This window comes from Gopherus evgoodei, chromosome 15, assembly GCF_007399415.2.
Source record: "Gopherus evgoodei ecotype Sinaloan lineage chromosome 15, rGopEvg1_v1.p, whole genome shotgun sequence".
In the NCBI taxonomy this organism is placed as follows: domain Eukaryota; kingdom Metazoa; phylum Chordata; order Testudines; family Testudinidae; genus Gopherus; species Gopherus evgoodei.
In genome coordinates this window covers 16,079,622-16,106,118 of record NC_044336.1, presented here as the reverse complement: position 1 = coordinate 16,106,118, position 26,497 = coordinate 16,079,622, and the positions used below count along the sequence as shown (strand labels likewise).

General features: G+C 53.2%; 1 protein-coding gene across 1 annotated transcript; it reads right to left on the bottom strand.

Annotated features, from left to right (window-relative positions):
- Positions 1–1,126: 1,126 nt before the first annotated feature.
- Positions 1,127–24,616, bottom strand: XYLT2 (xylosyltransferase 2). Its single transcript, XM_030534436.1, has 11 exons — positions 24,482–24,616; positions 13,699–14,170; positions 12,824–12,999; positions 10,466–10,668; positions 9,704–9,784; positions 9,125–9,341; positions 7,623–7,799; positions 6,607–6,869; positions 6,315–6,510; positions 4,790–5,123; positions 1,127–3,752 (listed from the first exon to the last, which is right to left on the bottom strand). Exons 1-11 carry the CDS (start codon positions 24,614–24,616, stop codon positions 3,430–3,432), a joined length of 2,577 nt encoding a protein of 858 aa, XP_030390296.1. The 3' UTR covers positions 1,127–3,429.
- Positions 24,617–26,497: the final 1,881 nt, after the last annotated feature.

Here is a 26,497-nt window from a genome sequence, read left to right as displayed (position 1 = left end):
CAAATACGTGGGAAAAACACAGAAGCAGCTTTTGTTTAATGCATCTGGTGTTATTTACCCATTCAATGGGAATGGTCTCTGTGGTGCTGTTACACAGTCTGGTTCCTGAATGCTTTGAAACCATAGAGTATTTCCTCTATCAGCTCTCCTCAGACTTATTAAGATACGGTTCTGCAACAGTTCAGGCAGGCAGCCAGCTCTATGCACCCTTGGGTGTAGCAACGTATAGGGTGGCTAAGAAAGGGGATATGAATGTATTACTAGGAGCCAGCACTTCCCTTGGACAAGTTCCACCTGCTGATAAACATTCAGGAATCAAGCCTCACTCCACACTTGCAAGTGAAATAGTCAGGAGCATTATTGCCAGTCTACGCTCAGGAAAACCAAGTCACTAATGTGTGAAATGACCTGTACAAGGTCCCAAGGAGTCTGTGTATGGCGCAGAATAGAACCCAACGCTACCAAGGTCCTGCCAATGATCCTCAACTCTATGAACATATGTTTTTATGTGGCCCTTGTCCCCACTAAATCTTATTAGGGATCAATTGGTGGCAGGGAAACACTACACAGCGTCAAATCTCCACCTCTTCCCCCAGAGGCACTCTGGGCCAGCAATTCTCATCCCACCACTTCCAAAGCGCCCAACCCCACATGCAGCTTGCCTCTTGGGATCAAGTCAGGCCTCAAGCAACAGCCAGATGCAGAAGCAGCAGGTGCCCAGGGAACAAAACTGTAATGAAAAAAAAAAAATCGGAGAGGCAAACAGCAGTGGGTGGGTAGCAGGGAGAGCTACAGAAGGAGGCTTCCTGAAATGGGTGACTGATGGATGCTGAAACTCCCTAAATAACACGCAGTGAGTTTCCAGTCTTTGAGGAAGGCATTGACAGAGGTTGCTGCGCAAAGCTGCTCCAGACTTGCATTTTCTTGTGTGCCCCCCTACAGCCTCAGTCAAGAGAATGAGCAGATGTTTAGAAAAAGGGCCTGAAACAGAGGAAGTGAGTGTCAGTCCCTCAAGGGGTTCCCCAGGACAGCAGGATGGATGGGGCCAGCTGATCTGGCTCTGGATTGCATCTCCATAGGAACCCTGGCAGCATTTCCAGGCTGCACGGGAAGAACTGACGCACAGTGCCATAGAGATACAGCTGTATTTGTGGTGGTTTTGCATATTTAAGAGAACTGTACATAATGGTTCTGACACAAAGCTTTCAGCGTTACCTCTTTGGAACAGGGGCCAAGCTCTGCATAGTTTCTCCCACTTATTTCCAACTCCCAGGTTTATTTGTGAACACAGAACATGTTCCAGACCAAGTCCCTTCCCAGCCATAGTGCTACTGACCTACGTGCCCACCTAAAAGTGAGGGGACAGAGGCGGTGGGGCATAAGCACACGCGTCATCTCAGTCCCCACTGGGATCATCTGTCAGAGGGGTACAGAGGTCTCTGACCGCTGTGGGTCTGAAGAGACATATTTGGCTAGAGAAGGAACTTATCTTACAACATGTTCCCTTCAGCACCTTCACACTACTTAAACCAGATCCGGGGAGATGATCAAATTAAAACCAGAGATGAACCCACATCAGCCCCTCTGATCCAGAAACGCCCCAGGTTATGGAGAAACACCTGTGAGCTCGTGCCCTAGAATAGGTCACGTCGACACCTCCTAGCAGAACATTCCCGGATGCTGGGAAAGTTCGTATCTGGGACAGAACTTTGAAAAACGGGCTCATTCCCACTGAACAGCATCCAGCTCCCCAGCTCCTTTGCAGGGGTAATACGCTGACTCAGTCAGTCCGTGAGTTCCCTCTGCAGTATAATATGGCACACAGAGGCTCACCCCCAGGGCAGAGAATTCATCTTACCCCAGCTCCCGTCACCACCATTCAACTGGGCGAATTCAAGCAGGGTCTCAGCTTTTGGGACCCACGTGCTGAGATCAGCCCAGGGCTAGGAACTGAACAAAAGGGGGGTCTTGAAAGTGGCGTGAACCTTGTGGGAGGAGGATCCTACGAGCCCCCGCCCCCCTGGCCTTGGAGGAGGATGTCACGTAGGTAACTTATGAGGCCCCATCCCCATAGTATCTGGGCAGCTTCTGAAGACTGGTCTCTAATCCCCATGGAAGAGGGGGAAGTCGCACTCTGTTTAGTCAGGCTTGAACGAGAGGAAGAGATTGGGCAAAGCTGGCCTAAGCCTTGGCTCTTCGTGGTAGAAGCCACGGCAGGTATGGGGAGAGGCCATGGGTTTCTGCCAACCCGGGGAGGGAAATTCACACCGAGCCCAGCGAGTGGGCTAACTGAATACAGCTCTGAACACCCATCTGGGACAGGGCAGAAACTTCATAGGGGCGAGAGGGTTAATTCATCCTCCCACGCAGCCCCTGGTGGACCTCCCTCTAAGCCGATGGAGTCAATGGGACCTCTCAGACTTCAGCCACTAGAGGAGTGACCTGAGTAAGCTCGGGGGCTTCGCTTTCCCATTCCCAAGCTCCAGCCATTGCACGAGAAACACCAGCAGGTGTGAACATTTGGCACAGTTGGCAGCCCCACTCTAGGAAGCCTTGGCACTCGGTTGCTACAGAGAACCTGCCCCATGGCGAGCAGGAGGGGAACTGACCTCACCCAGGGACAGCAAGGTTTGAGTCCCAGCAGCCACCACAAGGAAATGCAATACTCAACCCCCTCCCTCCCGAGCCACCAAGAGAACAAAGTACATTACAGCGAAGGGGAAATGAGTCACAGATTCCCTGACCAACAAGGGCCTGTGTCTCTATTGCACTTTGCTTCATATATATTTATCTATATATTTATAAAAATACAAACTAAGGGGATAGAGTGGAGGGGGATGAGATGCAGGCATCAAGCCAGCAGCAGCTTCTCCAAGGACACCGGCAGGACAGCCCCTGTCTCTGGTGCTCCCCACAGACCCTTGTCCCCACAGTCCTCTGCCAGCAATCGCTCAGGAATGTGGAAGATCAGCAGCAGGAGTCCTGATCCCGCAGAGATTCAGCCATGGACGGGGAGGGGCAGGGCAGGGGGTGTACCAGGGGTAACCCAGAACTGGCAGATCAGCTGGGTTCCCCTCCCCTCGCAACATATGAGTCACACCTGCACGGATTCAATAAATACACAGCTTCTCCCATCTGCCAGCAACCTCCGTGTGCCCTGATGACGGGCATTTCTCCATGGTCTCTCCAGCCACTCAGTGCCCATTCCTGGGAGAGATGGGGTGGGACTCCTGTTCCAGCACCTCCCCCCAAAACAAAACGGGAAAGTTTTTCTGCCACCTGAAGGTTCCTCTCTCTCTCCGAGTGAATAAGGTGCCATTTCACAGGATGACAGACAAGAGAATCCCCCCTGGGGCACGTGCGCTCCCCCCCACGTTCGCAGCAGGGGACGCTCCCTTGTTCCATTTTATCTGCCCCAGGTTGCCCCTGCTACCTCAGTCGCCCATCAGGTTTGATGGCCCCCAGTTCTGATTTGGGGTCTGGGGAAAGCGAACTCCAGGAGGTTTTGCTGCATATGTCCAGGGAGGAGCAGCTGGAGGGGCTGCTCATGCAGAGATCCGCCACCGACCAGAAGCTGCTGATGCTGCTGTCCGTCCAGTCCTCCAGGGCCTTGCCCGTCAGCTGCGCATTCCGCAGGGCCTCCTTCTCCACCTCATCGGAGCGCGGCAGGTTCAAAATCCCACCCAGCCCCTGGAAGCTTTGTTCCATATACTCATTGCGGGGGGGACCCCCATGTAACCAGCTGCTGTCATCTAGGCAAAACACAGAGGGAGAGGTGATTGAGAGACAGGCGGACAGTCCCCAAACCTCCCACCATCGCCCCTTGAACATGGCGGAGAGGCGCTCACCAGCCGGTCCCTTAACATGTCACACCCAACTGGAGGAGAGACCAGCCCCGCCAGACACACAACGACAGATTACAGGGGTGGGAGAGGAACAGGGAGACAGGATAGGCCAGGATGCTCAGAACAAGATGGAGCACAGCATGCTGGGACCTGTAGTCTCCATTGGCTGATGCTCCACATTAACAGTAAGAGGAAGCCACAGGTCACACATGGCATAGTTCTCTGGCCCGCATTTGCAGTTGGCCATTGCATGGTGATTGTTGGCTATTTCCTCAATAACTGGCTGGGCTGTGGTTGTGTGGAGAGCTGGTCAGGACGGGGGAAGCAGGGCCTAAATGGATGCAGCTCTACTGACGTCAGTCTCTCCCATTTGCAGCAGCTGAGAGTATGGCTCGAGATTTCCCCAGTGACAGGTGGGGAAGGCTGCGTCACAAGGTCATGGGCTCAGATCACGCCTACACAGCGAGTTACTGCGCGGCAAGCGAGGGTGTGAATCTACAGTGCGCCAGCTTGCCGCACAGTAATGTCCCACGTGGGCAGTGCAGTGACAGGTCCGGAGTACCCTGCAGTATCCCGCCCCGCCCTCCGGGGCTTTCACTGCACTGTAGTAGCGTCCACATGGGACATTCGTGTGCGGCAAGCTGGAGTGCTGTAGATTCACACTGTGGCTTGCCGCGCAGTAACTCGCCGGGTAGACCAAGCCCTAAGATCCTGATGCAGATCCGTCCACCAGTGGCTGCTAGGTGGCCCATGTGGAACAGGTTTGGTGGTTTTCAAGGTCAAGGAAAAGCCACTGGGTACAACTGATCCCATTTTGTTGCCAGTCTCAGCAGAGGCCAAGGGTCCCGCAGGCCACGGAGACTGAGCCTCCCTCCCTGCTGTAGGCGGAGCAGCCTGAGGAAGCCTGGGCTGGGCTGGATTGACTAGGCAGCCACTCCCCTTACCTTTCCCGATGGGCTGTTTGTGGTTGAAGGTCTGTGGCACCACCAGGAACTGGTTCTCTCCGAGGGGCTCCCAGAACTGGAGGAGTCGGACGGTCCAGACACCGGGGCGCAGGGGCCGATTGAGAGGGGGCTTGTACTGCGTGAACTCCGCTTCCGCCTCCACAGTGATGTCGTAGGACGTGGCGATGACGTAGGTGGGGTCGATCCAAACCACGGTGGCGGTGAGGTTAGGCCCCCGGGACCATCTCTGCATGGCCACTGGCTCGTCGAAAGGCCCAATCAGGCCTCCAAAGTTTCGGAAGATCCTCTCCTTGGGATCCCACTCCGTGCCCACCTGCAAGGGGAGAAAGGGAGAGAAGTCAGGATGGGGAGGCACTAGGTCACAGTCAGCCAGTGCATGAGGAGGCACCGGCCACCTCTGTTCTTACATCACACTCCAGAGGACATGTTCCACCGCCTAGCAGGAGAAGACAACACAGTCACTCCCCTGCCAGCCTGGGCTGGGCCACAGACGCCGGAAGGAGCTTGAACATTCAGAGAAAGAAGCCAAACTCACAGCAGTTGCAGCTGCCAGCCCAGCCCCTTATTAAATAGGGTGTGTTGCCTCAGCCACTCCACCTCAGGGCATTTAAGAACATAAGAACAGCCATACCGGGTCAGACTAAAGGTCCATCTAGCCCAGTATCTGTCTACCGACAGTGGCCAATGCCAGGTGCCCCAGAGGGAGTGAACCTAACAGGCAATGATCAAGTGATCTCTCTCCTGCCATCCATCTCCATCCTCTGACAAACAGAGGCTAGGGACACCATCTCTGCATGGCCACCACCATTTCCTTTGCTGGAGAGCATGACCGTGGGACAGCACTGCCAATGGGTTTCAGGTGCCACGTCCCATTCTCCTGTGCCCTCCCTTCTGCTCCGGTAGAGCCCCAGCAGGAAACCCACACCTACCCCTGCACTGAGCTGTCCTACCCACGCTCCCTGCCTGCCTGAGAGGAGCTGTGGCCACAGACAATGACTGCATTAGACACTGCAACAAAGCTGCCGATCAGCTACAAACTCACAAAGCTGGGCAGCGATAGCCCCAGCCCCTTCCCCAGAGGGCTTCAGACCCCACTGCTGCCCAAGCAGCCGTTTCCCAGTCCCTGGCTCAGTATTTCCACACTGGAGTCTTTCTACTTTGTTCCCTTCCAGCGAGATGCTCCCAGATCAGAGCGTATGACTTTATAAGGCCACCTCCAGCTGATCCCCTGCCCCCCTTGTTGTTAACAGATACACATTCCAAGGCCAGAAGGTCCATTGTCATCATCTAGTCTGGCCTCCCGTAAAACACAGGCCAGGGAATGCCCCGAATAATACCTAGGGCAGAACTTTTAGAAAAAACATCCAGTCTTGGTTTAAACATTAAGATAAATCCAAGGTAGGCAAAGTTAGCGCAAGGCAGAACTGGGGAGCTGGAGGGTTTGGTGGCTATGGAAGGGAGAGGGATGACCAAGGCTGGAGAGGGGAGTGGGTAGGTGTCCTACCTCCAGGTTCTGTAGCCGGTTAGTTTGTCCTCCGTGACCTGCCAGCTTCAGAGCCCCGCGCGGCATCATCCACATCTCCAGAGACTCCACCTGCCCTGCCCCGGGGTTCTGCACCTCCTGCATCACCAAGTACCCCTGGAAACGGTCGTCGTAGAAATACAGGTGCACGCTGGTTGGGGAGCCATGGGGCTCAAATCTAGAGAGAAGAGACCATTGGCACACTCACGAATCCCACAGTGTGGAGGCGGCCCTACTGCTCAGAGCCCAGATCCGGGATCTCAGGGCCTCCTACCTGCAGAGTTTCTCTCCCTTCTGCATCTGGGATGAGGTCACTTTCTGCAGCCCTAGCCTGGAGAAGGATGTGTACACAGTCAGGATGAGATCACTGAGCCCGCTCAGCCCATCCACACGGTCATAGATGTTCTCCCAATAGGCCTTGAGGCCTGGCGTGTTGGGCGGGTAGTTACCGTAGAGGTGAGAGTCCAAGATCTCTAGAACTTCCTGATTCACTGTCGACTCAAACTTCCTGGCAAAGAACGTGGGTCTGGAGAGTTGCTGCAAAGAGACAGGCGTTCCCGACACCATTGGCAATGGCTAGAGCGGCAGAGAAATTGACTAGCGGCTGACAAACAGCAGCAAATGCAGCCAGTCTATTTCTACTGCACAACAAGCCAAGAGAAAGGCAAAGGGCCAAGGGCCTAAAACATGAATTAGACTGATGAAAATCCGTCCCAGTGGAATCAATGAAAACGCTGCTTGTAAGGCAGATCAGTTTGTTTTCCAGAAATACTGCAACCTGGAGAAGCCTGTTACTGACAGGCCTTATTTCCATCGTTTATGAGTCCACAGGTGAACTCCCCTCGGAGCCCTAATGGGGCTCTGCCTGGGTGCAAAATTCTGCCTGCATGGCTCAGATGGCTGGATCAGGACCTTCGATAGCACAGAGTCAGGACTTTAGTGTATGGTTAGCGGAGATTAACTGCACTTGGGATGACTGCGTGCATTGCTTCAGAAGACCTCTGAGACTTGCCCTGGTCTGCCTCACTTTTGCAAAGGAGACACATCAGCACCGCATTGAATAAAATTTCTCCTAAGAGCAATTAAGGTTTTAAAAGATTATTTTGCTTAACCAAAGCCTGTGGGGGACGGAAAGATGGGCTGCTGCTTGAGCATGAGATCTATTTGGAGAGGAGAGGGAAGGAAAGGGAAGGAGGAGATCTAGAACTGGGAAGGGAACTGCTTGTAGGACTAAAGAAAGGGGGTGTGCTAGGGGACAGAAGCAGACGGGAGGGAGAGTGCGATTTTCACCTGTAGCCGCAGGAAGTCCTGGGGTTTGAAGTCATTTGGGGAGCACCCACACCAGTCGACTATGTGTTTATATTGGCACTTACAGCCCAGCTTGCGGTTCCAGTTTGTCACTCGGAGGTTGTTGTCGACGAGAGTCTCGCAGGCATGGCTGTTCTCCAGGATGGTGTGGAAAAAGGACTGTGCACAGACAGAGAAAAGGGCAAAGAGCACCAGAGATGCAGCAAGCCCGGATGATGGAGATCACTGCTAGTTCCCCCCCACCCCTCCAGTCCACCCCATTGTGCCTCTTCCCAGCAGGAGGAGACTTCAGGCATCAGCTGTTTACACAGAGCTTTGTGGGTTTAAATGGGACAAAAGCCCTTAATATTTTCTGCCTGCAAACCCCTGGGATTCCTAGCTGGCTCCCTCCCATAAGGGACCCAGGGGGCAGGCTGTTCCACACTCACTATACATATATTCCCAGCACGCTCCCCCAAACCACGCCCCTCCAGCGGCTCGTATCCAGGGGTCTCGTATCATGCAAGGTGGCTAGGAGTTTAAAAAAGGGACTGGAAAAAACAAAGGCCCTTTCTTATTCAGCACATCTGCTTGTTGTGGGTCTGACTCTCCCCTGCCCCACACGCTGTGCAGCCCTGGATACCCGTGCAAGACAGGAGGGCAGCACTTCACACTCTCTTTGCAAAGGTATCAACAGCTGCACAGGTGTGGGACCTGGGTAATCAGACCCTGTTTGGTGCTTCACTGACACACACAAGCCTTGACTCCCGTTCGCCCTGCGGAGCCAGCAAAGCTCCAGAAAAGCCAGCGGAGCTGAATTCCAGTAAACCTCAAGAGTTATCCCCAGCAACTTCTGTGTGGGAGCTCCCCTGGCAGGGCCTTTATTCCAGGGCTCAGGCTTTGCATGTGCTGCGGGCAGGCAGGCAAATCAAAACACAAAGCAGCTCCGGCTCTGGGGCCAGCTCATTGCTTCTGAGAGGTTGTTAGAAACGTGAAACCTCCCAACGGCAGCTACACAGTCTCTGGTCTGGCCGGGGCGGCTCTGCTTTCTGTGCGAAAAGGCATCAAGATCCTCAGCGCCATGAGAGCTGCTGAGCAGTGGCGGGAGGCACCTAACACAGGTAACCGAGATGGGTCAGCCATGGAGCCTACGAGCCTGCCCAGCCTGCTGCCAGTAAGAGCCAGAGGGCTTGGGGCCTATGTCACTTCCGCCAGGGCCCAATGCACCAGGGGAAGCTTAGTAATGGGGGAATGCAGGGGATTTCCAGCTGTACTTGGCTGGGTCTCCTCAACTTCCACACACAAAGGGTCTTCCAATGGTAGGACATTAACGAGAAGCAGTTAAAGGGCTTTATCCCGCTGGGCGTTTCGACGTCAATGAGAACAGGATCGGGCCCCAAGGCAGGATAATGTCCCCAAGAGGAAGAACATGATTCAAAATGGGAAAGACTCCTGTGAAGCCAGCTCTGAGCCCCTGGCCCCAGGGAACGTCCCCGCCCACCCACCTCGGCTGGCAGAAGCGTGTAGGTGTAGAACTGCCGCAGCTGGGACACCAGCTGGTCCTCCGTGTAGGCCACGTACTCCACAAATCTCCGCGTCAGCGCAAACCAGTCCGAGCCGCCGTCCACCACGATGCCCTCCGGGATCTGCCGCTCGCCCAGCCGCCACATGTGAGAGTCGCACTCGTGGAAGAGGCGGTCCAGGCCCTGCTTCTTAATGAATCTGCATAGGGATGGGGCGGGGTCAACAGTGTGTGGTCTCTAGAGGAACACACATTCCCGACTGCTGAGAGGTCCCCTCTCTAACAGGAGCAGGGGCACTTCCCAGTGTGCGGGGACAAGGTCAAGGGCAGATCCTCAGCTGGCGTGACTCAAGGGAGCTCCATTACAGCCACCGCTGATTTACACGGTGGCTGATCCGGCTCATTGTCTGTGCCGCTATTACAGGGATACATGGAGGCAGGACTTGTTCTTTCAGCTGCTTGGTATAATTGTGCTAGTGCCCGCTTCTCAGAGTTCATCCCCCTGCTGATCTCTATCCCGACCCCGGTGCCAAGCGCCGTTCTGTCCCCACACCCGGGTTACCTGGCATTGTCTCGGCCGTGAGACTTCAGGAAGTTCTTATCTCGGTATTTCGACAGGAACATCACCAGTTCCTCATTGGTCCTGTAGGGATACGAACAAGAGTGTGTTAGCAGCGCTGGAGCGGGAGCCGAAGCTGCCAGGGCTAAACGCTTACATATTGAGGCTGCGATTTGCAAAGCCACAAAGCTGGCTGACAGGCACAGATGCAAAACCTTATCGCAGCGCTGGCAAGATGCAAATCCGCCTGCTCCGCTGCCTGGTGCCTAATGAGGGCGAGCAGGGGTGGGGTTGGGGTGTTTCATTCATAGGGTGAGGGATGGAGCAGGATAAACTGAGTCACACTTGAGACTCCCAGCAAAGGTACCGCCCTTCCAGCTGGACCCTCTGCTCTCCTGCAGAGATGGGACCAGGCCTGGGGCTGGAGCAAAGCTGAACTGCCCCATTCCCCCATCGCATGCTGCTGACCTCCCACACCCCACATGGCTTCTCATTCACCAGTTGGCAGGGTCTGTGCAGACAGGGCTCCCCAATCCCCTTCTCGGACACGTGGGTTCCATTTCCACCCCTCGTTGTCCCTTAGCTCTCTCCTTCTTTCCCCCTCTACCCCTATGCGGCAGTGGAGATCTCCAGTGTTTTCTGTGGGGGAGACCAGGCAGGGTGCTGAGATCCCAGCTCCTGCTCCATGGTGCTACGTCAGCAAATGGCTCCTTCCCTCCTGTATCTCTTCCACCGACCCCAGGAACCCTCTCTCCCCCTGCTGACCTGGTCGGGTAGTCAGTGGCGCTCAGGTTGATGAAATAGTCCCAGGGCCAGTCCGTGATCTCCAGCAGGTCCTTCATGCTGCGCAGGTACATCTTCAGCAAGCTGGCGCCGCCCCAGATGGTGACCATGCGCCAGGGCGTGACCCGGATGTTGGGGTAGTGCTGGGCCAGCTCCAGGGCCTCGCGGTGCAGGTAGTTGGAGCGCTGCAAGGGCAGAGGCTGCAGCTCAGGAACTGGTTGTGCAATTGGGCTTTCTAGAGCACTGGCACCCAACAATGCTGGGACTCTGCACTGTACTGCCTAGCTATGCTGGACCTGATTCGCTGAGGTGCTGAGCACCTAAAGCTCCCGCTGGCTTCCACCAGAGCTGCTCAGTGCTTCTGAGAATCCAAGCGCATCACCAAAACGGGTGTTACTGCCCCATTGTACAGATGGGGAAACTGAGGCACACGGAGACTAAGTGACTTGCCCCAGGTCTCGCCGCGAACCAGCAGCAGAGGCAGGAATAGAACTCAGGAATCCTGACTCCTGCTCAACCATTAGATCAATTTTGCCTGCTTAGTACTTCAGTCTCTTATGGTTGGTACCATGGGCCCCCCAGCCTGCCTTCATGACAAGTCTCTGCACTGGACCCTGCTGGGCCACTGAGCCCTGCCTTCTACTCCCCTGGGCACGCTCTAATCAGCAGCAACATTCGGGGCAGCTCCAAACCTCAGCCCCATGATCAGAAGCAGGACCAGGCCTTGGAGAAGTCTCGTGGTGGAGCTTGGACTTAGGGCACAAACAACTGACTGGGAGGCTAGGACAGGTCTGACAGCCCACTGGGGTAGCCCAGAAAGGATGGGAGCAACGGTCGAGTCAGCTCCTCCAGACACCCTGGGCCAGGAAGCAGCAAGGCGGGGATGCTGCAATAACCTCCCTGCAACCCTAGGAGTTCTTGCCTCCCATCTCAGTGCTAAGAGCTGAGCCGCTCGGTTCATTTGCGGTTGACGAGGGATGGGAGGGTGGGGGAAGTGTTTCACCTCTGGCCCAGTGTTTTGCATGTTGATCGGATTTTGCCGGGGCTGGGGAGAGGAATCAGAGGGAGAAAATGCTTCCTCTCCGAGATGGGGAAGGGGGGAAGAGTCCCTCAGTCAGCTCCCGCAGGCTCACTGGGGAAGGCAGGGTGGAATGTTCCCTCCAAGCTGACAGGACACCCGAGGGGAGTTTGGTGAGGACAGGCAGCCAGATCTGTGGAAGGGGAGCAGAGCATGGAGGGTCAGCTATGAGAGAGGCAGGGAACAGATCACTGCCCTCCCAAGGCAGGTAGGAGGGACGGGGAAATGGATCCCAGCACCCCAAGGCAGAAGGGGGAAAACATAGGGGGATGGGGGAGAAATGGATCCAGCCCCTTGGCACAGATGGGGAGTGGGGGGAACACAGGGTGAGGAATGGATCCAGCCCCCAGTGCAAATGTGGGGAGAGGAATGGATCCCAGCATCTGGGGCAGACAGGATAGGACAGATCAAGGAACGTTCCCCATGAATTCATTTCCCGGGGAGCTGTCGTAGTCTCATGGGGTGTTCGGGGAAGAGGCGGGGCCTGCATGGCACTCTCTCTGTTCAGACATGCTCCGATCTTCATTTGCATTACGGGTTGTTCCTACACTGCTGCTTTGCTGAGCTGGTTCCTCCAGTCAGCCAGGGGCCTGCCATGGATCTGCCCACAAGAGTCTGCTTTACAAGCGATCACGAGCAAGAGAACATGGCCAGGCCTCCCTCTCCTGTAAGGTCCAGGGCACCATGTCCTTCAGACGTGGACCTCGGACACAGCGCGTTACCAACACAGGCTCCTCACCCTTTCCTTCCTCCCCTCCCCACTCAGCAAAAATGCCTTCTGTGCCCACCCCAGGTCCCCATCCTCCTCACCCTCTCCTGCACCAATGTTCCCCCACAGGCAGGATTCTGTGCTCTGCCACCAATGTGCTACCCTCACTCACCCCTGCCATGGTGCATGTTCGCCCACAGATGTCTCCGTAGCAAGGGTGCTCCTGGGGGCATCTTGCGTGACCCCTTCTAATACGGGGGGCTCTCTGTCCTCCTCTACTGGCTAGGCTATGCACAGAGGCTTAGCCAAGTCTGTTCTGCCCCCTCGCTAGTAGACCTGACCCTTAACTCCAGCAATAGAGGCTGACGCTTTCAGAGCCCAACGTCCAGGGTTCAGCCCCTACACACAATCCAAGCAGGGGTGTCATTACAATTGCTTCCTATCAACCTCTGGCACATCCTCCACCGCTTGCACAGCTACTACACCTGAGTAGCTCCACCCCACACTGCAGCATGACCTTCCGCGAAGCGCTGCACCCTCCCCCATCTCTTACCTTGTCAACATGGATGTAGAAGTAGTGCTGCTGGTGGTACACAGCCTTGATGAGCCGCTTCAGCTGGCGGATGGCCCTCCCGTGAACGACCAGCATGTACACGATCCGCACCGGCTTGCTCATGGAGGTCTGGTGCGTCTTGCTCTCATCCCACTGGATCACAGGGCTGACTTTCCCTGGAGGGACAGAGAGCAGATACTCACTGAGCCAGCAGCTGGGCTCAGCTCGCCCGCTCGCTGGGGGAGGGAGGGAAGCAGCCATCGCTCAAGATCCCTCTGCCAGCTGTTCTCTTACTGCAGAATACAGAGGCCCCATACTGCTCAGCTTCGCTGTTAGCGTCTTCCCAACGTAGGGCTGCACGTTCACCTTGCCACAGGCCCCAGGGACACACCTGATCTGCCAGGAGAGCAGACTGCAATCATTCCCATCTCCACTGGGCTGCAAGGAGACTCAGTGCTAACATCCAGTGTGGCCAGAATGCTGAGTAAGTACAACACGGCCTGCTGGGATGTGTAATCTCCACGGGATAATCTTCGCCATTAACAGTGGGGGAAGAGGGGCACAAGGCAGAAACACAGTGGGCTGCATTTGTGATTTTCCTTTGTAGTGACTGAACCCACCCAGACAAAGTAGCCTCGCTGAGGAGAGAGATTCCTTAGGCGAATAGGCTGGCATGGCTTTGATTGGATTACCTCTGCAGGTATTAGTCACAGGTCAGGGGTTGCTGAGACAGGGTTATGGGGCAGGACATTTGCTCCGCCTCAGATTAGGGTTGGACAACAGGCTGTGGCCCACTAACAGGGCATCTGTCCGATGCCAAGGGATTACCTTTGGGGGCACTGCTGATGTTCAGTGGCAATCTTGGAGAGACTGACCTGACAACTGGCAGTGCCGGGGCACAGAGCGGGGCATCAGATTCCCTGCCTGGTGCAGGCACACCACGTTGGCGATCTCCTGCTGGCACTGCTTGGTGCTGGCTCTCGCTAGCGCCGACAGGGCGTCTTTGCCCGTGATCTCACACTTGGGGGCGAAGCTGTTCTCGGTGGGCTGGGGAGCCCCCTCCACGCTGCCCGTGTCGCCGTGCTGGAAGATGGCCAGTTGGGCATCCCCACGCAGCTCCGTCCGGTTCCTCCTGCTCGAGTCGTCCCGGGCTGCCGGGAGCCTTCGCCCAGGTTTGTGTTTTGTGGTGACGGCTCTCACCACCTTGGCCACCAGCACTCCAGGGCTTTCCGGGCGGCCCTTCCACCGTCCATGCTTCCGGCTCGCGCTCCCCCGGCGACCGGCGGAGCTATCCGAATCTTTGGAGCCTTCGCTGTTTTCAGGCAACCTGGCCTTTTTTTGCCGTCCCTTTTCCAGACACAAAACAGAGGGAAAATGTTAACTTGGGTATCACCACATCTCTAGTAACACCTTCCTTATTGTTAGCAGCCGCAGCAGCTCATCCTGCTACAGAGCCTTCCACCCCAGCACATGCTACAGACACGTGCTTATCTCACCCCCCTGCAAGGCACTGAGACCTGGGTCATTCTGCAGCACGGATGCAGCTCCAACTGCACGCCCTAGTCAGAACATCTGTGTAGTGCAGCGTGGATTCTTTAGCAAAGCTGCAAGGCCTGGGGTCCCACAGCTGGAAGCCAGGTGTACAACGCCATGTGGATGCTCAAGCCTGGGCTTGGAAGCACCAACTTAACAAAGGCGGGTCCCACAGAACTGGGTTTACAGTGCTGTGTAGACATACCCCTAGAAGGCCTCATTGTGCAAGATACTGTACGCACTCTCAGGGCAGGCCCACACGACAAACGTGCACTGGCACCGCTGCAGCACTTCTTGTGAAGACGCTCTAAGCTGATGGAAGGTTGCTCTCCTGTCGGCTTAGTAACGCCGCCTCTGTGAGAGGCGGCAGCTGTGTTGTCGGGAGAAGCTCTCCTGCCAACACAGAGCTGCCTACATGGGCGGTTAATGTCCGTATAACTAAGTCGCTCAGAGGTGTGGATTTTTCACACCCCTGAGCAATGCAGTTATACCTAAGTAAGTGTATAGTGCAGACCCGGCCTCAGCGAGAGACGCTCCCTGCCCTCAACAGCTTACAATCCAGCTAGCCAAAGAACGTATTATTATCCCCACTGTACAGCAAGGGAATGGAGGCTAGGCCAAATCACACAGGGAGCCTGTGGCAGAAGCGGGAGCACAACCCAGATCTCTCAGGTTCCAGTCGAGTGCAAACCCACAAGCCCACCTTCCCCGTCTGAGCACTTCCACTACCATAGCTTTGCACATAAATAGCAATTGCATTTTCCATGTGCTGTACAGACATTACTCATCCCCTACAATCCCATCAGAAGGGAGACGGGGCCAGGGAAGGCAGGCATTCAGGAACCGCTGTGGTGGACACACTATAAATACACTGTGGTCTCAGAATTGGCATGCAGAGCTGAGAACCAGCAGGCGTGGATTTTGTTCCTAACTAACACTGCCATGACTTCCAGGAGAGCCTCAGGCAAGTCAACTCTTACTGTGCCTCAGTTTCCTCAGCTCTTACACGAGATTAGATGAAGGTTTCTAACCATCAGAAGAGTGGAGTTCTGGAACAGCCTGCCCAGCAGAATAGAAGGGCAAAAAGCCGACCTTGTTTCAAGACTGAGATGGATACATTTATGGGGATGGTATCACAAGACTGTCTACAATGGCATATGGCCCATCTGAGACTGCTAGCTCCAGCAGCCGGAGATGGACACTGGATGGGGAGGGCTCTGAGCTACTGAGAATTCTTTCCCAGGTGTTCAAATGCGGCTTTCACCTACATGCTCAGAGTCTAACTGATCACCATAGAAATCTTCCCCCAGGGCGAAAATCCCTCAGGTCTCTGCCATTCTCTGCAGCATGGTGCACAGTCACTTCCTGGTTTGAACTGGAGTAAATGGTGGATTCTCTGTAACTTGAAGTCTTTAAATCATGATTTGGGGACTTTAGTAACTTTGCCAGTGGTTAGGGGTCTATTACAGGATTGGATGGGTGAGGTCCTGTGTCACACTAGATGATCATGATGGTCCCTTCTGACCTTAAAGTCTGAGTCTACATGCGGATAATACTAACGTGCAGTGTGGCCCTGGAGATCTCCAGGTGCAAAGCCCTGTCAAAGGGTTATTAATTTACCAATGGGCTAGAGGGCCAATTACTTGATCTCTGTGTCTAAGGTCACACAGTGTGTCCATGCTGGATCAGAACCCACGTGCTTTAACCTCACTTCCTCATTTGTAAGCTAGGCTCTCCAGCTGCTTTGAAAATCCCCAGAGTAAACTCTCCCAAGGAGCCAAGCTGATGAGTAAAGGGCGATGTTAATTAGACCGAGTTATTTCTGCCACGCTGGCTGATTAGCAGACATGATTTAGCCTTGGGGAGAGGAGGGAATTGCTCCTGGAGGCAGGGCCGTTTGATGGTAAGAACAGGGGATGAGGTGTCAGGACTGGGAAGCCAGAACCGCGGCAGACTCTCTCCTTTACAGTATTAGCTGCCGCCAGAGTAGACGGACCACTGGGCTGATCCAGCAGGGCCATTCCCAGGTGAATGCTAAAGCAGCAAGATACTGCAGGAGCCATCAGGTCTGGAGAGACTGAACGGCATTTGAAGGCTGGGGGGCAGGCGTGGGGCAAGGTAGAGGGATGTCAGTGCAGGATGCGGACGGGGGAAACACGTCTGTTAGCAACACTTCCTGTGCCAAGGAAACGCTGGACTGCCGGTGTACACCGAGAGAGAGAGAGAGAGCGCGCAAGTGAAACAGTGACCTCCTAGCGCTCCACCATCGAGCTCTGCTGTGTTAGGAGAGTCACAACTGGACACACTTTCCTTGGCTACCGCAGGCCAGGGAGCTTTGCTGAAGCCTTTTGGCCGGAACATGCTGAATCTGCAGTGCCTGGACAATGCCTCAGCTCCACCCACAATGGTAGCTGCCTCAGCATTTGACAAGTATTGATTGCATCTCAGAGTAAGGTCATGAGCTCAAGCCTTGCGGATAAGGGCATGGACAGGCAGCCTGAAGTGCTGCAGCTGCCCTAGTTCCGCCAGTCCCTGTGTGATCCCACAAGGCACTGCTTTGTATTTGAAAAATTACCCCCATGCTGCATCTCCCACCCACAGAGCTAGGTGCTACAGGACAGGAGATCCAGAATACAGTGGGGCAGCTACAGTCACAGGGCGTGTTGCATGCTGATGTGCAGGAAGAGCATTGCTGAACTGATGCATTGGTTCACCACTGGGGTGAGAGATCTAACAAATTACTTCATGCAAGCAGTGTCCTTCAACAGCTTCCTTACTTGGCACAGTCCGCTAGGAAGGGCCAGCCCAAGGGAGATCGGGGGGCACAAAGATGGGGGCTTGGAAACCCGAGCAGCTTCCAAGACCTGGCTGTGCACACATCAGTTCCTATATTAGCTGAAGTAAAGCCCCAAGGTCTCACTGGATCAACAAACCACTCTGCTTCTCTAACCAGCTCTGTGAGCGAGACTGCTCCTCAGCCACGCAGGGATCACATGGCTAGCGAAAGATCAGAGGTGCCGACCGACTGGTCAGTTCTAACATGCCTTTGTCGGCGGTGCTCTTTCAGCAAGATGAGCATGACAAGGCTTAAAACTTCTCCATCTCCCACTCCAAGCATGCATTGCGGAGAGCCCAGAATGGGCAGAGAGAACAGTTCATTAGTCACCACGCAGGACCATCTGTTTGGAGAGTTAAAAATCTGTTTTCTCTGCACAAGAGTCACAGGAGCGGAGAGTCCAGGAGGAGAGTGACAAGTGAAGAACAAACGTGTTCCACATTCTAGAGCTGGCGCTCAGGCAGAATTGCTTCCAGGAGGCCAGAGAAAGCATTGGCACCCCGCAGGTGGGGAAGGAGATGCACCTGGAACTGGCTGGGATGAGGATAAGGCAGAGGAATGCGTGCAGGGCAGGTTTCAGAACTCCTTGCCCAGACTGGCTCTAATTTTCCCTTTCCCCTTCAAGGCATCAGGAGCAAAGTCATTCGGTTTACTCTGAGATCTGAACTCCCAGCAGCATCTGTGGAAACATCTCTGTTCCCAGTCATGTCCCCTTCACTCTCTCACCCCTGGGCTCTGAGTATCACCTTCCGACTGATTATGTCCTTCAGGACAGAGCTGTTTTTCATACCATGCAAACTGGAGCTTCAGTGACATGGCCAGGGGAGGGGAGATGTTGCTGAGCCTATTTCTTCCTCTCCTCCTCCTGTGCTTTCAGCACAGACCACATGAAATGCCACCACCTAGTTACAGTCGGATTCATCTCTCCCAGAAGGAGCCTGTGGTCTGGCCCGCGGCTGATGGAGTGAGCCCAGCTCTCCTTCCCAAAAGCAGAAATAAGAAGAAATGCCCCTATCCTTCCTTGAGGGGCCAGTTAATGAACCCAACAGTCCCTAAATACTGCACCACACTGAAGCGATCCTTCCACCCCAGCCAGGAAGTGAAAATGAGATTACTCCAGTCATGTCACTCAACTGTATTTAAAACTTCTGCAGGACTTCTGCACAGTTCCCAGAATGAGATCCTGGTCTATGCCCCCCATCTCCACCAGGCACCCAATTCCTGTACCCTGCCAGGAGGTTATTTCCCTATGATCTCCCCCACCTTCTGGATCTAGACTTCCTTCTCATCAACACACCCACCAGCCTCACAGCATGTAAAGGAGCAGAGTGCTTGGTGCTGTAGTACATCACGACCCACCATACCAGTGAGACCGGTATGATGACAGGCTGACAAAGGGACAGTCTCTCAGGCATGTTTCTAGCAAATCTCTTGCCAAGGACTCTACATGACACCTACAAAATCCAGAGTGGCATGGAAACTGCCCACAAGGGACTCCCCATCCCTTCTCCAAGGGACTCCCCTTCCCTTCTCCAGAGCGACAAAAAGATACTGACGTGGCAAAATGACTAAGGAAATAAATATCTTGTTTCAACATGGTACTTCAAAGGATTGATTTTTCCTTGTCTCATTCCCTTCTGATCATCCTCTGTTCCTGGGAGAACAGGAAAAGGGATAATCACTCTGCTCCCCTTTGTCTGTTTAGCCTATTTGCATTGTAAGATCTTTGGGGCTGGGATTGTCTCTTACTGTATGTGTACATACAGCACCTGACACAATGGGGCCCTGATCTCAGTTGAGGCCTCTAGACATTACTGGAATATAAGACGACAATTACAGCTCTTCAGTCTTCACAAGTCCTGGTATCAGTAGCACAATTGACTTCTGCCCTCCTGCTTCTGAGCCTGCCTGCTTTGAAATACGTACCCCCACGAGGCAAGCTAATATTGGATGAGGATTAAAGATCCACCACAGAAGACATTTACTAGCTGGGCACACCTGCTCTGATAACTCCCCAGATTCCAGAACCTGCACAAAACTCACATTCCTCATCTGTTCCACAGCTTGTGGGTTCTAGATGCTAAACAATTTGCATATGGTCAGAGCAGGGGAGCAATTCAATTCTGCTCTGCATTTCTTCAGGTCACTCACAAATATCTCATGAGAATTGCTGACAGCTGCTGACGCAGAAATATTCCTAGAAAAGGTCTTTTGCATTCTGAGACTTAGAGGAAAACGGTCAGCTTGGAAAACCATTTGTAAACACATTTCCTCCCCTAGATTACGAACATCACTCTAGTTTAAAGAAATGTTTGCTTTCAAATTTAATTTACTTTTCACTACTGATGACAATTTATTTGGTACATTTCCTTCAGTTTAGGCAACAAAAACAGGACTGGTCCATTTTGCTTTCTAAGCCTCCTGTGATGTTGTTGCATTTGGGATACAGCCACTACAGGGAAAGAATTAAACACAAAGGCAGGAGCAGGGGGTTCACTACAGAACTAAAATCCAACGCCGACATTTTTCAAAGCCATCAAGGGCATCTGAAAACCCAATTCCATTAATGTATGTGACTCTGAACCCCTGAATCTTATGCCTAAAATGGACTCAGCTGTGTCTCTTTAAAAGCAAGCTCTTTGGCGAAGATCTGTGCGATTGTTATAGGTGCACTGAAAGAGAAGGACATTTTAAAGGAGCTTTGTCCTGATTTCACTGTGCTGGGTGTGAGACATATACCTTGTTTAGTCAGAGCCTAGATCCATTTGGATTGAGGATTATCAAACCAAGAGGGAAGATTAAATAAATGAATCAGACATAATGGACCTTTCCCAATCACATTTCCTCCTCCGCATTTACAAGGATATTCTGTGGCTTACCCCAATCCTTCCACACGTTCAAGCCTGAACTCTCCTACAGGGGCTACCCTGCTGTCGACCTGTATGCACACAGTCCCTTGCTAACTGTACGAGAAACGTGTATGTGCGTCCAAGGGCAGACTGTTACTTTAAGAGTAATACTTCAGCTGCATCTGCATTGCAATTTGGAGGAATCCCAAGTAAATATAATAATCCAGAGAGCTGTGTGATGCCCATAGAAGGATACATACTTGAGTGGGTTAGATACTCAGTGGGTTGGGAATGTGACAGGGAGCTTTCCAGGGAATAGGAACAGAGTACAGAGCTTTTCATCTCAAAACCTCTCATTTGTACGCAGCCCAGGCTGTTCAGTGGCCCATGTGAAAGGAGCTGGTCTTGGCCCAGGTCCTAGCAGACAGATACCCACATCACGACAGTCATTTCTGCAATCCCTTGTGGCTAGGCCCTGCATAGAAACCAAGGACTGTACGTGCTATGGAGGCTGAGCTAACTTTTCAATTTACAGTTGTTCCAACCCAGGGCTGAGAAATGCAGGCAAGGTGGCCTGGAGGAAGCTGTCACTGCTGCTTTCAGCACTGTACGGTACCTGCTCTGTGCATAGAGCCCCTCAGCGCCCACAGCTGTCAATCCAGTGCCTTCCATGGGCGCTGCAACTTCAGGGTGGGCAACAATGACAAAACCGTACTCTGGGTCTGATTGGAAAAGGTGAGCGAGACAGTAAATGCAGCGGCCATCTAGCCAGAGTGGGAACAAAGCCCCTGAGAAGAGGTCCACTGGCTTCCTGGGTGACGTGGGGCCTTCATACTAGGGGGCTGTGCTTTATCGGTTGCTTTGGACATAGACAAGAACTGAACACTTAGTGGTTATGCTGTAGCATCCCTGGGATCAACAACAAAAGCCGCTGCCCTCTTGTTCTCCCCAGCAGAAGCCAACAGACAGCCAAGGCCTTGGCTCATTTGGGCAAGTGACTTTGAGGTTAGGGCTATTTCTCTCTCTGGGCAAACTCTTTATGAGAATGTCTTGGCCGGGCTGCTCTCCTTCCCTTTTGCCTACACAGCCGCCCACACCTGCACCCCTGCCAGCGGCCGTACTGGACCTGTGAACAGACAGATTCAGTAAAAGCCAGCGACCTTGTTTGCGCATTGAGTCTCTGGCTGAGGCCTCCCCCATGTTCCGGATTTAGAGTCTCCTTGTTATCTGTGTGACACCTTCTCTGAAAAACAGAACAGAAAGAGCTGGGAAGGAAGGAGAGCGGAAACAGACATCAAGGGAAGATTCCTGCCAGAACAACCACAGCTATAAGCAGCTGCTTTGAGAGCAGTTAGATGGCACAGTGGGTAAACTCAGACTCGTTTTGGGAGACATTGGTTCACATTCAGGCTTAGGCTGCAAAGTTCAATTCTTGCGGCTGCAATAAACAGCAGCAGCCCCAGCTGAATGCAATGACCCCTGAGGGAAAGGATAAGGCTGACTTGAGTGACTAAAAGCTCCAGATGCTCCATGGCATTTTAAGGACTAGTGTCTGCCTTCGAGTCTCCAAAGCAAACTACAACTGGCAGATGCAGGCAGGGCCAGCAATACTGGGACAGAACAATTCATTGGTGACTGGGAGAATGAAAACGTTCTAATTGATTAAGCAACTAGGACCCATACTATCTAAGCCCTTCAGGGATGCAAAATTGGTTGGTAATCTTAGGAGCACTGGATCTCCTGGAAGATTTCTGTTGCTTCCAGCTTTGTCAGAAATACCCTGGTACTCTAGCTCCTCCAGCGCCAGCCACAGTCAGGAAGTGCAGAGGCGTGTGAAAATGAAAAGCTATTTTTTAAGAAAAGTTAACTGAACTTCCCTGGAACCTGCTTCAGGTTTTGAGCAAAGGCTCAGGACGGCTTTTGCTTCCTCTGAACTAGATCACCTATCCCCTAATGTCCATAACACCAGACCAATGAGCCAACCACACCTCACATTTCCAGACAAGATGACCTGGGGCATCAGCAAAACCTGCCAATTTCCCAGTCTGAATTTTGGAGAGAATGTATAGGAATGAGGCTTCTGGAAGGAATAGAGACTAAACATTTCTTTCTGGAGAAAGGCACAGGACAGACAGACACGGCTATACTAACACTAGGGAGCTCTCAGAGTGCTTTACAAACATTAGCCAGTTGAGAAGAGAGAAAGTGGCAGAGCCAAATTTGCAGCTCAGGAATTCCTGGCTCCCAATTCTGTCCCAATCTCTCCCCTCCCCGCCTCGCAAGGCTCCTAATGTCTTAGTATCATGGGAGATTTTTCTCTTTCACTAACATTTATTCTATAGCTTCAATTAAGTCTTTCTGGGCCATAAGGCTCCAGAAACCACTTGGTTTTCTGGCACGTGGAGATGATAATGCATGGTAGGTGCAGCACATGAAGGGGTCTTACTTCCTGTCCACTCACTCATCAAGTCAACCAGCATCACGCACAACAGGGCACACGTGGCTGGGAACGTGACAATTGTAAGCCATGCTTACCATCCAAAAATACTTTGCTCCATGCATCTCTCATGTACCATTTCAGATCCAGCAGCTATTTCTGCATCTCTGCCCAGTGCCCAAGGACAGCTGACCACGTCTTTGCTAGTCCCATGAAAAACTGTAGAATCCTGGAAAATTTCCCCTCTGCCAAGCACTAGAAAAGGCATAAAATCCATTCCCTAAAGAAAAAAAGTGGAATCCTAGTGCCCCCTTCGACTTTTAAATTTCTGCTATCCCCAGAATGCTGTTTGCTGTAATGCAACAGCAGTACACATGCATGTTCCCCAGCTCACGCCCTTCATCCTTGGGGCACTATACCGTTCTTCAGCCTGCCCTCCCTCAAATCTCCCCCATCCCAGATTTTACCACTAAATCATAGCAGACGGGTCCTCCCCACAGTGAATTTAGTACTTCTAAAAGGTGTTGGATTGACAGGCCTGGACAGACAACTTCTAATCAGCTGTAAAAGAGGAACACAACAGACAGCAAGTACAAGCACTTTCTCATGTTGACCCAGATATGCTTCAGCCTTAGATCTAAAGGGGGAAGAGGTTCCAGGCCTCTCAAATGAGACGGCCCACGAGGGGCTCAGTTGTCAGGCAGACCCTTGGCTGTGAGAAACTACAATGAGACCATCAACTCAATCACAGGTGTCTGACAGAAATGGGATTTAGTCGCAACTGACCTGATCTGGGTTTAACCAGATATAACAGGCAGAGACACACTCCATACGCTTGTAACAAATAGACCCATCTGAATGAGTGACCCAGAGGTCAAAACCTTCATGTGAAGGATGAGACAGTCTGGTCCAGAGAACTGGCTTCTATTCCCTGCCAGCTCAGCACGTGACCTTGGGCAAATCACTTCACCTGTCCTTGCATCAGTGTCCCAGTATGTAAAAAGGGGATGAGGAAGCTTACTTGGATTTGTAAAGCACTTTGACTGTCTCAGATGAAAAGCAACATATAACTGCAAGGTATTATGATGCCATCATGATGCACACTAATATTCTTCCCCAGATGAGCCTCTCAGAACAAGATTAATGGTGAATGTTCTCTTTGCTTGGAAAATGTAAGATTCCAACTAATGGTATATTAACAACCCTGGTCTTACATCAGAACCCTGAGTTCTGACAGTTGCACTACATCTGATCCTTTATATCATAATACATGGCAATATTTCTCTGGATCAAACCTTAACTTACTGTAATATCCCCCAGATCCTATTGCACCCTAACACACACACACTCCATGCCAGACTCTCTATACTACCCTCCCCAGCCAGGTCCCCACCCACTTACCCTAATTCACTAAAGCATCCTTCCCCCATTTCACACTGTCAGATCCTAATACACAGCAGCAGCACCCCATCGAACCCCCCAGACCTAATGCACTAAAGCAAGTTTCCATACTAGTCACCCTAGATCCTAACGCACGGTCAACCCCCTTCATCAGAGCTCCCAGACCCTGATGCATTGTGCCACAAAATATTAGGGGGGGGGTACTAGACATTTCCAGTTCAGACACCCCTATATTCTAATGCACTGTAACATCTAACCCACCTAGACCATGGCATTCTAACACCCAACCTTCAGCAGCCTGATACAATCACCCCACGCCAGACAGCCCTAGATCCTAATGTACTGCAGCCCTCCACTCACCCATCCAGACCCTACAGTGCTCTCTTCCCCCAGCAGACAACGTAGGTCCCGATGCACCATCTCCCCCACATCAGCCACCCCAGTGCCTAATGCACGGTCACCCCCCACCCCCTGGCCCTGATGCACAGCAACATCCCCCCCAGCCCCGAATGCACCCCTCACCCCATATCTGCCCCGACCCCCGCTCCCCCAGGCTTCGCCCCATTCCCCTGCCCTCCTGCACGAGCCGAGCCCCCCCTTACCTCGCCGTGCTCGTCCTCCTCCAGGCTGCTGAAGCTCCACACCACCAGGCCCTGGACGAGCAGGATGGCCAGCGCGGTGGCGATCGCCAGCCTGTAGCGGCGGGCCAGCTTCTGCACCCGGGCGCTCGCCACCATCTTCCTTGCGAGCGGCGGCAGCGGGGCACGCGAGCGATCCAGCCAGCCCTGCAGACGGCGGGCGCGAGCACGCACAGCGGTGGCGGCCGGCGGGCGCGAGCACGCTGGGGGGGGGGATGCATACGATTCCTCCCCCAAGGCCTTAAAGGGGCCGGCGAGTCCTGCCCGGGATCAGGCTCTGCCGGGCGGTGTAGCCAGCCCCGGCGGATACACGGAGCCCCTGGCTGTCCCAGGGAGACAGAGCGAGTTAGGGGCTGGCCCAGGCGAGGCTCGCTGGCCGTGACTCTCCGCCCAGCCCCGGGAGGGCCCCCGCAGCCTGGCTGGAGCCATGGCGAGTAACGCGCCCTAGGGGGCGACCGCCACGTGGCGGTGCCGTGGTTCACCCCCAGGGGGAAACAGCTCCCAGAGCTCCAGTGTAATCACAGGGCGATGTCACCCGGCCGTCCCCACCGCCTGCCCCTTGCTGGGCTCCGGAGCTGCAGGGTGTCTTAGCCCCATAGGGGCTGGAACGAGGGGGGCTGCTGCACCCCCCCCCCATCATATACAGGGTTTACAGTTTGGTTCGATGGCTCTCAGCACCCCGACTATATAAACTGTTCCGGCACCCCTGCCTAGCCCTCCTTTGAGACGTGTATTCCTTATTGGATAGCAGTGCATCTAATTGCACCCACAAAATAGGATCTTTGTGGGATGCTTTCTGCATTGACTCTTCCTCTGCTTATTCCTCCCTGGCCTCTTTTTAGTAGCCTCTGCAGGCTATGGCTTGTGTGGAAAGATCACTGACCTCCATCCCACCTACCTACCTCCACTAGTTCTAGTGGCATCTATAGAATAGGGTTCATAGCCAAAGGTCTGTAGGATGTGAATTCAGTTCCCTTATGCCTCCTCTGTGTGGCTTGGTTTAGCTGTGTAGACGTGCTTACAGACTGCTGCATGTGATTGTAGGGACTAACTCACCAGCATGGCACATGCTACAGACAGTAACAAACTCTGGCTGCTGTTTCCACAGTCCCTGCCGGGCTTTTGGTTTGAGCATGGTGGCTCCTTAAGGCGGCCCCATATTTGTAGTAGTACAAGTCCCTATGTACCATGTGTCCAATGACTTAACAAAAATGTCAGAACACAACCCCCCCCCCCCCAATCTCACATGCAAGTGCTTCTCTGCTCTCTTTCCTATCCCTGCTTCCTCTTTATCTCTGTTAATATATTTTAACTGTAACTGACCTTGACTGGACACAAACTGGAGGTGGAAGGTTCCCTATCACAGCCCTCCCCCACCACCAAGCCAGCCACTCACTTTTCATGTGTTTTGTGATGAGACTAGAAATTAAATATTTAGAATCTCACTTTTCTTAACTATTGCAAACCAAACTGGAGCTTAGTTCTGACCTCACTAGAAGGGGTAAGCGGATTCAAATTTGTCCAAAATCAGCCAGGTCTCAGCTTAGTGAGGAATTCCTTCTCAGGGGAGTGGTTCTTCCGTTGGGAAACTCGCTACAGATCAACACATACAGTTATCTGTGCTTGGAATAAAAAGCCCAGCATAACATGGATTTTTACAGATCAGGAGATATCTTAAAGCTGAATCATCCCCTCTACTTTTAGCCCCTGGAAGGCTGAAATGGGTCGGGGTAATGGCCAAGATTGACTGGTGATTATGTAACAAGAGAGAAACTGGAGCAGCAGCATCTCCCCCATGAAGCAGAGGGAGCTCCTTTATTGGAGCAATGGGTTCCAAGGGGGATGGAGCTGCTGTATATGGTATCATCCCCCTCCCTACCATCCCAGGGCAGTATCTGTGCACTTCTTCACCCATTGCTGGCACTGGCAGCCCTTACTTCCCTGCAAACCTACTCCATGCCTTCTAGCCCCTCTGATGGG

What these genes read in the sequence shown, in the direction of transcription:
- XYLT2 (XM_030534436.1), bottom strand. Translation starts at nt 24,616, where the DNA reads ATGGTGGCGAGCGCCCGGGTGCAGAAGCTGGCCCGCCGCTACAGGCTG. An exon ending in ACACGCTTCTGCCAGCCGAG is followed by an intron (nt 7,800 to 9,124) that starts GTGGGTGGGCGG and finishes GTCTGTGCACAG; the next exon opens with TCCTTTTTCCACACCATCCT. An exon ending in AGGACTTCCTGCGGCTACAG is followed by an intron (nt 6,870 to 7,622) that starts GTGAAAATCGCA and finishes GTCTCTTTGCAG; the next exon opens with CAACTCTCCAGACCCACGTT.